At 37.0% G+C, this 13,413-nt stretch overlaps 1 protein-coding gene across 15 annotated transcripts in view; it reads left to right on the forward strand.

The window, feature by feature from the left end:
* Window positions 1–13,413, forward strand: part of PDE4D (phosphodiesterase 4D) — a 1,672,581-nt gene that overhangs the window by 1,217,771 nt on the left and 441,397 nt on the right. The window contains exon 1 of one of the 15 annotated variants that reach the window (XM_025270799.3): window positions 5,695–6,465. The exons of 13 other annotated variants lie outside the window; for them this stretch is intronic. In XM_025270799.3, coding sequence (XP_025126584.1) covers window positions 6,353–6,465 — 113 coding nt within the window. In that variant the 5' untranslated portion in view covers window positions 5,695–6,352. Of the gene's footprint in view, window positions 1–5,694; window positions 6,466–9,676; window positions 10,925–13,413 lie in introns of those variants that run through there. One more of the 15 variants, XM_006064839.4, reaches the window with a different exon arrangement.

A 13,413-nucleotide genomic window follows, 5' to 3' on the forward strand; every position in this document is an offset into this window, starting at 1 on the left:
GATCTGAAATTATGTAGCCTAGAAAAGAAGAGGGTGAGATGAAAGCTGTCTTTGGATCATGACAGGGTTGTCATAATAGAAAAGAATGATGTTTGATTTTGAATGACTTCCAGTTTAGGATCAAGAGATTGTATAAGTTGAAAGGTCAACTTTAGTCTGATACAAAGAACTTTACAATATTTGGATATGCTGAAAGCAGAGATGCTGCCTGGTGAAGCCAGATGGTTCTCATCCCGGGAGGGGCCTGAGCAGAACCAGGTACTTGCTTCTCCTTGGAGAGTGTTCATGCGTTAGGAGAAAAATGCATTTTCAATTACTCCTAATAAATCTTCCAATTACAGGAACTTATTACATAAAAAGTTCTTAGCACAGAGCCTTTTATAGACTCCTTGATCAAATACTCAGGAGATATTAGCTATAATTGTTATTGGTAGTGACTAATCCATGACTTTGTAACTGAATATTTGTCTCAAGGGAATAAGTAAAGGGGAGGTGACTGTGTTTAAAATTTTGGCACCAGCTTCTGTTACTAAATATCAGTAATTAAGGTAGTTAACAAGGGCCTGTGCTGCTCCTAACTGATTTACTCTTAATTTATTATCACTTTATGTTTTCTGTAATTGCCTTTTATCCTATGTTACCTGGATTTGGGATTAATTCATCACACTTAACAGGAAAATTTTAAACAGTTGCTAAATCACAGTTGCTTATCTTGAGTTGTCTGCTGCTGCTGCTGCTGCTAAGTCGCTTCAGTTGTGTCCGACTCTTTGCGACCCCATGGACCGCAGCCCACCAGGCTCCTCCATCCATGGGATTCTCCAGGCAAGAGTATTGGAGTGGGGTGCCATTGCCTTCTCCGATTGAGTTGTCTAGTGACTAACAATAGCGAATAGTCCATCAACAAAGGAACAAGTCATGACAGAAAAGCACATGGGTCTCTTCTATTAATTAAAAGAAACGTTTCAGTTTAGGGACTTGTAGAATCTTAGTGATAATTGTGTTCTGTATCATGTTAGCTGCATTGGATCCTTTCCCTTTATCTCCACGGGAGTCAGTTACAGCAGGTAAACTTCCACCTCTCACATCTCCTAGTCTGCCGCCAAGGGCCCCAGGGCAGCGAGGCGTCCCCCTCCTGACCCCATGCCTGACCTCCTTGTATTCTTTCCTTGCTGCTTTTTTGTTTCTGTCACGTATCACCGCTCTTCCATATTTCTCTTCGTTATCTGATCATCTACCTACCTCTACTGGAAGGTCAGTTCCAGGGAAGCAGGCACACTTACTTGTCTGTTTTATTTCCTGCTGGATTCCCAACACCTAGAATAGTAACTTGACAAATACTCGTTGAATGAATGATTAAAGCTTAAGTGTCCTGGAAACCGATACTAGAATGGTGTCATCAGTCCTCTAGGGTTACTAAGCCATTTTTGGCAGCATGGGACTAAACCAAAAGTCACTTGGCTCCATAACCAGCATCCTCATTCTTGATCTTTCCCTTAATTACAAATAACTCTCGAATTTTGCTGAATGAACCCAGGAATCTAGAGGCATCTGACAATAGCAAAGATATTTCACAGCTATATGGATTTGAGGACACGGGCATGACTTTCGTGTCATCTAAATTTAAGAGAACATCCAGGTCAATACTTTTACTTCCCTAATTCTTTGCTGATCACTCTTTTCCATTTTGTTTCCTCTGGGATTTATTCAGAGTGATTAAATCTGAGTTTCTCTATTACTTGTTAATATTCCTTGGGTCATCAATGTAGACCCTAAAGAAGTGGGGGTACTGTGACAGATTTGGGGAAGCAGTTATGGATAAGACTCGGTCTTTGCCTTTGAATTGTTTTCACGCTAGTGGCTAAGCCAGCCTTGTGTATTTATTTGCAGTTCCAGGGTGAGATGATAGCCAGGTAATTTACAGTCCAAACAATGATACTTTTGAGAGTAAAAGGAGGCACTATTTAATAATCATGCAGGGACAATATCTAGTTTTAAAAGTTAATGACTATGAAATATAAATTCAAGTCCTTTTTTAACAACTATTTACTGAGCACCTACAGTACATAGACCAATGTACTAGGCCTTGTGGATAAATCAAAGATGAATGTGTATGTATCTGCCCACCTCGTGGTTTGTAATCCACTCGAGAGAGAACATTAACAACTTAATTAATGTAGGGAAGTAAGTTATGGCATAAGCAGAATATAAACTCACTGTAATGTTAGTCAACCACAGGTTTCAAATAGGATCACTAATGTGTCAACTGTTTATTTCTATCTCACAGTACGGTCGTTTGAAGTGAGTCCTTCCATGATGCATGAATTGGACATCAAATGGATTTATGACTTCTTTTCCTAGATTAAGAGTTATAGCATTTATTTCTTTTGTATATCTATAGTAGGTGTTCAACTCATGCTGGCTGGCTAGCTAGCTGAGGTAGAGGAATGAGTTGAAATATTTTTTTTTTAAATCATCCAGCTACCAAATATAGAACAGGCTTTGCCAAAGACACCTCCTCTTTGCTTGACGAACTAGTTGACAGAGTAAGAACTTGCAGCGGTATTGTTTTTCATCTTCCATTTTATAATGATAGAAGACATTTGATTATTTGGAAATTAAGCACTAAACTGTTTTAATTCTTTCCACTGCTTCCTACTGTTGGAAATTCTGTAGCTGAATATTGGCAACAGTTTGTATCTTGGCAAGCAAATGATGCTGTTTAAGGCCGAAAGTGTAGGAAGTAGTATAGGACATCTGTTGCAGAAGTCATGTTGTCAGAGCACATTATGTTTATTAAACTCATTTGTTTCCATTTTCATACATTCTAGAGCAAAATGTCACTCCATTTAACATTCAAACAGTTTATAAAGAGCTGGGAGGTATAAATTGTGTGGGCCTACCTGGGACTTCAATGAATGAGCATCACTTTGTTCAGTTGATTTTATTGCTGCTTTAAGCTTTGCATATATAATAGGTTCGTTGAGATAGATTATCAGTAGTCAAGGGCCTTTGTTAGGTGTGAAACTGAAACCAACAGAATTTCCTGTCCCTGTTAAATGATAGTGGGATCGAGCTACTTTCTCATCCCTGTGTAAAAAAAAAAAAAAAAAAAAGAGAGAGAATGAACAAAAAATAACTTAGCTGCTTGCTTCCCTAGCTTCTTCTGATAAGGTACTCTTAAGACCCTGTCCAAGGGAGTTCACGGACAGTCCAGTGGTTAAGATTGCCTTCAAATAGAGGGCATGCTGGTTCAATCCCTGGTCAGGAGCGAAGATCCCACATTCCTCATAGCCAAAAATAAATAAATAAATAAAATAAAAGAGAAGCAATATTGTAATAAATCCAGTAAAGACTTTAAAAAATGGTTCATATCGAAAATCTTTTTTAAAAGTCTTAATTAAAAAAAAAAAAAAAGACCCTGTCCAAGGGGTCTTCTCCCTTACTGCAGTATGTTTAGTTAACTTAGTGGGATTTGCAGGTTTCTGCTGGGATTTTTGAGGAGGTGACAGTTAACAGATATAAAATTTTCAGACATTCTTCCCAATGGGACACTGTTAAATGAACACAACTTGTCTAAGAAGGTGAAAAGCTCTGGTTCATTTATTCCAAACTTGCCTTCTTATAAAACGAAGCAGTTGATTAATTAAGAAAAGTTATCCTTGCTATAAAGTTAGGCCTGCTGATGAGGCTGACTAATTTATGGGATTTCATGATTTTTCAAGTTTTAAAAGGTATGCCATTAAGTCTCACTAGTTTTCACAATCTGCAGAATTGAGTCAAGTTAATAATATTCCCTAGAGGCTAATTTGTGAGTCAAAATGTTAACACTGCCTCTTATAACTGAAGGTATGACTGGTCTAAGAACACCAATTCTTGGCAAAACCAATACAATATTGTAAAGTTAAATAAAATAAAATTTTAAAAAAAAAAAGAAAAAGAAAAAAAAAAAAAAAGAACACCAATTCTACATGATACCTTTTCTAGGTAACTCTAGTCAAGAAGTCAGATTCCAGATCAGAAAGTTGTTTGTGAATGTCAGTCAGGTCAGGGGGAGTTGTAGCTTTTTTATTGTTTCCTAAGATTTGTTCAATGTGGATCATTTTATAAGTCTTTATTGAATATGATACGGTATTGCTTCTATTTTATGTTTTGGTTTTCTGGCCATGAGACGTGTGGGACCTCAGCTCCCCAACCAGGGATTGAACCCACACCCCCTGCATTGGCGGTTGGACTCTTAACCTCTGGACCCCCAGGGAAGTCCAGAAATGCAGCTCCTTAAGGAAATAGCTGACTCTTTCTTTTTTCACTGCATTTTATTTTGTAAATCATTCTTTAAGGACTTTTTTTTCATGTGACTCATTGAAACAAGTTGTCTAGATTTGAAATACGCAATGCTTTTGTTATTATAAATTATTTCATTTTTTTCCAACCTAAGCATGACCACTACCACTTTTATTTGCATCTATAATAATACTATTAGCCCCCTTCATTTTAGTGTATTTTCAAAATTCTAACACTGCTCAAGCTTGCAGATTCATTTTTATTGAAATATATTCCCTAATAAGTAAGGCCCCCGATTGCATAATTTTTTTAAAACAGTTATTTGATCTGAGAATCTCAGCTTCGGTCCCAAAAGATACCCAGATTTTAGGGTCTCCTTTAGCTATAGGAACTATTTTCTTTTTGTTCACTACTCAAGTCTGAGCAATTTTTTGCTAGTCTTAACAACTGTATCTGAATACATGCCAAAGATGCTATAAACACCAAGTGCAAAAAAAAAAAAAAAATCAATGTTTCTATTATTTTCTGCTAATGTAATTTGCTAATTCATCTCAATCAATAAATTCTCTTTTTAGTTGATGGAATCCAGAGTTTGGAATTTTAATAAAATTTCACTTGTCTTATTAAAATAGTAACATGAGACATTTTAGAATGTTTAGATAATATAGGTAGGAGAAAAGCAGAAAATTAAAATCATCTGTTTCTTCCTGTCTGTGTGTGTGTGTGTGTGTGTGTGTGTGTGTGTGTATATATATATTCTGATGTGTATTATTTTTATTCTCTTGTTTTCAATATATGAGTATATTTTTTTGTTTGTTGAAAACAATATCATACTGCTATACTGTTTTATAACCTAGTTTTTGACTGTTAATATTTTATGAATTCATCTCCATGTCATTAGATATTATTTCAGAAGCCTAATTCCCACAGTGTCACATAGGTTCCCACGGAGGGTGCCACATAGTCTATCCATTTCTTATTCACAAATTGGAACAAACATTAGCATAGTAAAACCTAATTACTCCTGCTTCTCCAAAAACATCCATGTAATGGAGAATTTTCCAAACGCATGTGGCTGTGGGATTCATGTGTTTGTCTATGTTTATGTGTTTAAGATGCCAGTTAGTATATCTTAGTGTAGTCTGTTTTTCAACGTAGTCATTTTATTGAAATCATAAATATTTGTATTGAATGGATATTCATTTTTTCCCAAGCATTTGGACACTAAGGAAATTTACATCCCTTTATTCATTTGGGAAACACTGTGATGTCCTTCATGGTAAGTCTACATATGGACTTGCAGTGTTTCCTTCAATTTGAAACCATTTTGTCCAAGTCTGTATGAAGTGTACTATGTGGAGTTTCAGAAGAAGATTATCATAGAAGATAATAGATTGTTATCTTAGATTATTATAGAAGAATGATTAATTGATGAATTTGAAATATGCCAGTTGTGTTCTCAAAGCATAGAACATGATTAAATAAAGGCATAATCTGTGATTAATCAGGTGGTTGAACAACTACTTTGATAATTTAATTCTTGAACTGAAATGGTCTGCCCAGACAGACACATCTCTGACATCCCCAGCTAAAACCCGTGAACATTCCTCATTCACTGAGAAGAGACTTCGCGTTCACAGTACAGTGGTTGTTCTTTGTGAAATGTTTGTGTTTGGTAGAATGCAGTGAATAGTTTGACTACTTCAAATGTATTTCAGTACTTAATAATTATTATTCTGGAAGAGTAGCTGAGAATGAAGGATTCAGGAGAGAGTTAAGCGAGTCTTTGGGACATCCAGCGCCTTTATAATTCCAGCTGCTTTATTTAACAAGCAGGCGTGGTTTAGGTGCTCGAGTTGCAAGTGAAATAAGGCAGAATGCCTGCCCTCCAGAAACGCTGGTGCCACTGGGAGAGTTATAAATGCATGAAGAGCTGTGAAACAGTGAGTTAGAATCATATGTGGGTGGGAAAAAACATATGAGAGGCATCTCAATAAAACTGAGGAATGGCGTGTTTTGGAAGAGATGACACTTAAAAGGAGTCAGCCAGCTGCAGAAGGGAGAGAAAAGAATGCTGATCAGAGGACTTTTCGTCTTGAAGGTCCAGTGGTGTGAAAGAGCTGAACTTTCCAGGATACTACCAGGGCTATCCATGACAGATACAGGAGTGGACATCAGAGCAAGGTCAGAGGGGATCTCTGTGCTAAGGTTTGGATCTTAAATGTAGAGCTTTATCACTAAAGAAATGGAGAGTCATTGAATGATAATAAGCAAAATAGTCACATGTTCAGATTCCCATTTAAAAATGATCCACATGATATTCAAGTGAAGAATGGAACTAAGAAGAAAAAGACTGGAGATATTAACTCTAGGCAAAATATGAAAAAAAATTAATTAATTAATTTCAGGTAAATAAAATCTGCTGAGAGGAATAAGATAGTCTGTTTTTTTGGAGCCAGATTAACTGGTTCCTAACTCTGATTTCACTCTTAAGACTCTGACCTGGGGATGTACCTCAATCTCTCTGTGCCTTGCTCTTCTCATCTATAAAAGGGACATAATGACAGTGCTGAACTCAATTATTTTATGAAGATTAAAAGAGCTAATTATAGTGTCTAGTGCATAGAAATCATCTGCTATTATTACTATCATTGCTAATCTAATATTGTTGTAGAAATAGAACATTATTATAGTGTAATAATATGCTATTTAATGTAATATATTATTCAGTTTATTCATGTCTTTAGGATTTGTGGCCTGGTTAGAAATGACTGTCAGGTGGGTGGCTGTATGGCAAGAAGGCTAGAGAACACAGGAAGAAAAATGTTTGGGGAGATAGGGAAAGAGAATTGATGTGAATTAAATGCTGGAATGAAGCAGTTGTGAGATTTCCAAATGGAATTTTCTTGTGAGCAGGTAAATGTAATGGCAGAAAGGTACAGACTCTGGAAGGAGATGTGAGAATTTGTTAGCACGTCATGACTGTTTGATGCCACTGGATTGGATCCATTTGCTAGGAAACACGTAGGTCAGAAAGTGAGAAGAGCTTCAACAGCTGAAGGTGGATATGAACACCAGCGGCGTTGTTGCTGGTCTGGGTGTGACAGAGAACACAGCGGGTAGGAGGAAGTCCTCCCAAACCACAAGTAAGGAAAAATGGTTCCGCTGATTGGGCTTTGATAAGGTCACGAACAGATGATTTCCTGGTATCCTGAAAGAATTCCTTCAGCTTTCCAATTTGCCAAACCCATGATGCCAGAGTAGAGCTTTTGGTTGAAAGAATCTTCTTTGATAAATATTGGAATTTTTATTAGGGAAGTCCTGTGGCCTCAAACTGTTACTCACTAGCCATTGCTTTTAATTGTTGCTAAGGACATGACCAGCATTGGACCTCTAATATACCAAAAAATTGGTGTTCTTGATACCCTAATGTGATTTCTGCCCTTGTTTTAGAATCATGGGGTTGACGAGTGAGATTTGTGCTGGATTTTCCTGCCTTTCTAGTCATCATTCCTTAGTGAGATCTGAGCCCTATCTTGCTGTGAACCTGTTAACTTAAACATTAAGTTCTCCCTTGTGTTAGCATTTTCCCTAAGGTAGAGTCACCCACTGCTTCTGCCCAGCCTCAGGGAAAGGGAATTGTGTAAGATAGGAAGGTTTAACTTTGCCTCAAGGCCACCACTGCTAATTGGCCATCATTCTCAGGGATTCTAAATTCTTGGCAGGTTAGATTTTAAATGTAATCCCTTCTCATCTCAACTTGAGTACAAGTAATCCCCTGGAAATGCCGTCAGCTTGTGGTAAATCATAGCCCAGGTACAAGCAAAAATGCCCCCGTGAGGAAAATCAAGGAGTTTTACCTAGCAGTGAATATATATTGTCTCCCATAGAGGTTTATGTCATACTCTTCAGTTTTTTTTTTTCCTACCCCTTTTAGGAAATTCTTATAGATGCAGTCCTTATTCTCTAGTATTGGACAAAGACCCTTAAATCAGTTTACAGATAAAAATATTGTACATGTGTTCTTAGGAACCTAAGATGGAATAGTAGGTCCAAAGGGCCCCTTAAATTTGAAAACTATAAATTACTCACAGTTATACATCAAAGCTGTACATCACAGTTAGTTGGTAATCATTAGGTACTACCGCCGTGTTGTAAAATTATATGATATTTTCCCAATTATGAAATATTAGTAAGGAAGATATACCAAGGACTGGACTGGAGACGTGGCAGGAACTCTATTGGTATTTTATCTCCCATTGACTATAAAAACTAAGCAAAAATTCTTGGCTGCCTCTCCTCTACTTTGGTGTGCTCTCTCATGTTGGTGAGGTTCAAGTCTTCTCCCTGGTGTATCTCAGTTCAAGTAGGCTGCCCTTTCCTTCATAGGAACCCTAATGACAGTTTCATGTTTGCAAGGAACCATATGCAATCACTGGACAGTTTGGAGTGCTGGCTCCCTTATTTTTCTGCTATAAAGGAACAGACTTGAATGTCAGAAGAGAGTGTTTTCAAGGCTGTGGGAAATAGACCTTTTCTGACATGACTTTTAGGAGTGTGTACTGCCACAGGCTATTTATTAAAGGGAAAACTGCACAGAATTTGGGATCTAGGAACCCACTTTCAGAAATAAAAGCTCCAACCATTAAGAATATATTGACAAATGTGTTTACTGTTTATAGAAGCCCAAAATTATATGTCTACCACTAGACGATTGGTTGAATAAATAATAATGCATTCATTCTGTGGAGCCTTATGTAATTGTTAAAAAGAACATACTAGATGTCTACGTATTGCCTGAAAAAAAAAATCCATGAATTCTTTGAAGCACAAAAGTATTTGTAGAAGATTATATAAAGTATAATCCCACTTTACAGAAACAGGATGGAGAAGCCCTGTGTATTTGTCAGTGTGTATGTATATTATGTGTGTATGTATATGTCTGTAAATGAAGTGACAGAATTGGCACACAGAAAATTAGTAGTATTAACTCATAGGAAAAAGAAAAAGGGTTTTATTTATATACCTCTGTGTCATTTCACATGTTAAAATGACCAAGTATTATTTTGTAATAAAAAAGTACAAAAAGGAGAATCATTAGATAGGCAATAGTGAAGTGAAGTTGCTTAGTGGTGTCTGACTTTTGCGACCCCATGGACTGTGGCCTACCAGGCTCCTTCATCCGTGGAATTTTCCAGGCAAGAGTACTGGAGTGGGTTGCCATTTCCTTCTCCAGGGGATCTTCTCGACCCAGGGATTGAACCCAGGTCTCCCGCATCGCAGGCAGATGCTTTACCATCTGAGCCACCAATGGAAAATTATCTTCCCTTTCGAACTTAAAAAAAAATCTGAATTTAAATAATGTGGTTTAAACCCAAACATTGTCTGAATTTGGCCACTACAAAATAAAATACAGCTTTCTCTCAGCAGATTTTGTGTTTGCCTGGGTCCCAGGTCTCTTAAATAAATAGGTTGTGTTTATTCAAATCCTGGATAAGAAATATTTTTCAAACATAAAAATTACCCTGCATAGTAATCTGAACTCCTGTCTTGAGACTGCACATGAGGACCACAGTGGTTGTGTTACTAGAATACTAGGAAATGAGGTGAGGACTATTGAAAACTGCGGGCTCATGAAAGCTCTAACTTTTCTCTGAGATTTGTAGCTCTAGGGAGAATTTTAGAACGATTTCCAATTTCTCCAGTTTGTCTTTCATTGTTATGGGGAAAAAATGACTTTCAAATAGTAAAGAATTTCCCATCACTTTTTTGATAGCTTTTCATCCAGCAATCAGCTAGGTTCCTTCTGAGAGAATATTTCTAATAAGAAAAAAAAATCACTTTCAAAGTCCAACACTGACCATTTTTTTTATGTTCCTGAGGCTGAGTTCAGTTCTATTGTGAACCATAATTTATGAGGCAGAACCCACAATTTTTTGACCAGCAAATTGGAAAACCAGTGTAATCATTTCCATGTGCCCATCTCATTTTCTAAGGATCTGTAATAAGTTTAGCAAACAGTTTCCCCCCTTTGAAAACATACCAAATAATTGATTATTTCCTCCCTCTCAGATGCATGTTCGGTGTGTAGTGTTACTCTGATTTCCCAACCACTGTACATTAGGTTGATGTTCTTTTAGACATCAAACAATAATGGATTAAACCTTGCTGCCTACTCAGAGATCTCGTCTGAGTAGAAATAGGTTCTACTGAGTAGAAATAGAAAAATTCTGTGGCACTACAGAATTTTTACCTCATCTACTCAGCCAGTAATTGGTCAGAGCACTGATTCTGGTTAGAAATAAGCAACAAGCTTCCTGTATCCATGAAAAGAAAACAAGCAAATGCGTGTAGCCTCTGAGAAACACGGGATTACTTTTAAAGCAAAGCAGCACCCAGCGACCAGAGAGCAGCATATGTCTGAAATCCACTCTCTGACACGTTCTTTCCAGCATTTCCCAGGAATGCTGGGCTGACTCCTAAGACTTGTTTTCACTTCCTGCCTTTTGGATAAAATGAGTTTGCCAACCAGCTGTGAGTACCTAACCCTGGGGAAGATGGCTAGATTCCGAAGCCCCGCATATGTTCATGGATCACCTTATGCAACCAACAAGCCCATAGACATTAAGCCACAGAGGAGACGGTAACTGCTTTCCTTTCTTCTAGCTGTTTGTCTGTGAAAACGTGTTTTGTTGCCCTTTAGTAACTGCTTTGGAGGTCTGCTGAGCTTGGAGGGTCAGGGTGAGAGGTTAGTTCTAAAATTCAGCATACTGGATAGCTAGAAAAAAATTAACCAAAGAGGAATCGTGAGCTGGAGAATATTCTTAGCTTAGCTATTAGCAAAAGCTGATATAGTTTCAGGGTCTGTAGATTTTAGGAATTTAAGAGATTACTAGTGCTTGTACTACCTTCAGAATCATCTATGGTCAATATTTCACAGAGGATTTTCCTGAATAATGGATATATTTATTAAAATCTCTTATTACCAGATTCCCAGTATCTCACAATCTACAGATAACATTCCTTAGTGCCTAAGTGTGATAAATCGGTTCAAATTCTATAAAAAGCATTGATTTACATGTGGTCACTATGGAGGCCAGAATAGGCTTAGCTATTTTTCCTCTGAAGATGTCATTTCTAGATCAAGGTTCCAAAATTGTGCTAACTCACAATCTCCACAAAGACCCACACCACACAAACACACACACACATACACACACTCTCGCTCTCTCACTCACTACCCAGGCCAGCTCACGTTGTATAATTAAGAGTTTCAAAGTTGAACTGAGTGTTTTCATTACAAGAAAAGAGGGAGTGCAATATGAAAACCCTTTCTTATCTTCTAGCCTTTTTACTGCAATGTAAAAATAGGGTTGATATGTTTGACAAATGGGTCTAAAACTAATCCCTCAATTTGGGTTTTATATAGTCGTTATATTCAGTTTTTTCAGAATGAACTTTGGGAGCATTTTACAATGAGACTCTATTCTCTGTGAAAATGCCAATTCTCCATAATTTTATGAAATCTTAAAATCAGAATCCAAAATTCAAAAAGCAACATAACTTACTGAAAGACTATCATTATCAGCCTACACTTCTATTTTTCCTTTTCTTATGATGCATGCATAAACTCACACATAAAGGATACATTTTGCCAGACATGACCTTATTTGAAAACATAGAGGAACATTCGGATATTTAAGTGATTTTTTTCTAAAAGTTTCCAAACTCTCGGAAATGCCTTGGGGTTAGTTTTTCAACTGTAAAAAATAAATAAATAAATAAAAAGGAATGGGAATGAACTTTTAAAAAAATTTTGAGGGGAAATATTCAATTCTCTTCCCCAGGTACCAAGGTTCTTCCTGTCAACCTCTAGGACCATTTGAATTTAAAACACACTGGCAGTAACTAGCAACTGTATCAGAGAACATTAGGAAAATGTATCCTGAGACTCCCTACACAGCTCAGTTTTAATCAGTCGCCCAACTCCCTTCTGTAATTAGGGGTGTGACAGCCACACCACAAAGGCACACAGATGCCAAATTATTAATGTAGAGTCATGAAAATGTAACCTTCTTCCCTAATAGGGGATGTTGAGTCTTGAAAGCCTACTTGAAATGGATATGCAATACGGGTTGATAGAATTGTTGCCTGTAGTTTGACAAAGTTAGATAATTTTTTACTAATACCGCATTTATTAAGAGAGACATAGTGGTTATGGCACTGACTTGAAACCAGTTAAAGAGGGTTCAATTCCTTCCTTTTTTATTTTAAATTTACATCAGTAAGGTCTTCAAATGCGTCACTGCTGTGTTCCTATTCACATTACCTTACCTTTTTTCCACCTAAAAGTAATCAACTCCTGTGTAAGTCAGCAGAATTGTGTGTTTATATAAGCTGATAAGTATATGTATGTAGAGTGGACTCGGCATGTTGCATTGTACCCAGACAAGTACAGACTTACCTTCAGTCACTTTTTACACTGAGTATTACAATGTATTTCGCAAGCAAATATCCTTGCAAGGTGTTTGACAATAACCAGTATTTTGCAGTGTAGACCTCAAATTTGTAAAAATGTCAGGTCTAGCTTGTTCTTCAGTACAGTACATTGCTTATTATATACAGCAAGTAAATCAAATAAATGGTCTTTTGCTTAACATATGTAGTCATTAAGTCATTATATGTAGAGCTTCTATCCCATAGAAGTGTAACTCTGGCAACAAACTTGTAATGAAAACCATGGTTGGAGGGGATGGATAAATGGGTGACGGAAGATCCAAGTCATGAATGGTGTCTTTCTATTGTGTAACTCATATTTTCAAGTTGTACATTTTAAAACCTTTATTTGAACTTCTTTTTAATCTGCTGAGAAGTCAGTACATCTGGAACAGTGGTAGATTATTATTGTAGATGCGCTATAATCGACCCTGAATTAAATGGTGAGGTTTCAGAATACTTGCTGGGACTCATCTAAGATTTCTTTAAGACAACATGTGTAAGTTTCCTTTCATGTAGTTACATTTGTGCTCTTTGGCAGAAAGGATACTGTTTTGATAATTACCAAAAGGGAGGGAAGGAAAAAGGGAGGAAGCCCAGAAAACAACTAAAGAAGAGGAGCTGTATGTTGGTGTT

The sequence above is a fragment of the Bubalus bubalis genome, chromosome 19 (genome assembly GCF_019923935.1).
Source record: "Bubalus bubalis isolate 160015118507 breed Murrah chromosome 19, NDDB_SH_1, whole genome shotgun sequence".
NCBI lineage: Eukaryota > Metazoa > Chordata > Mammalia > Artiodactyla > Bovidae > Bubalus > Bubalus bubalis.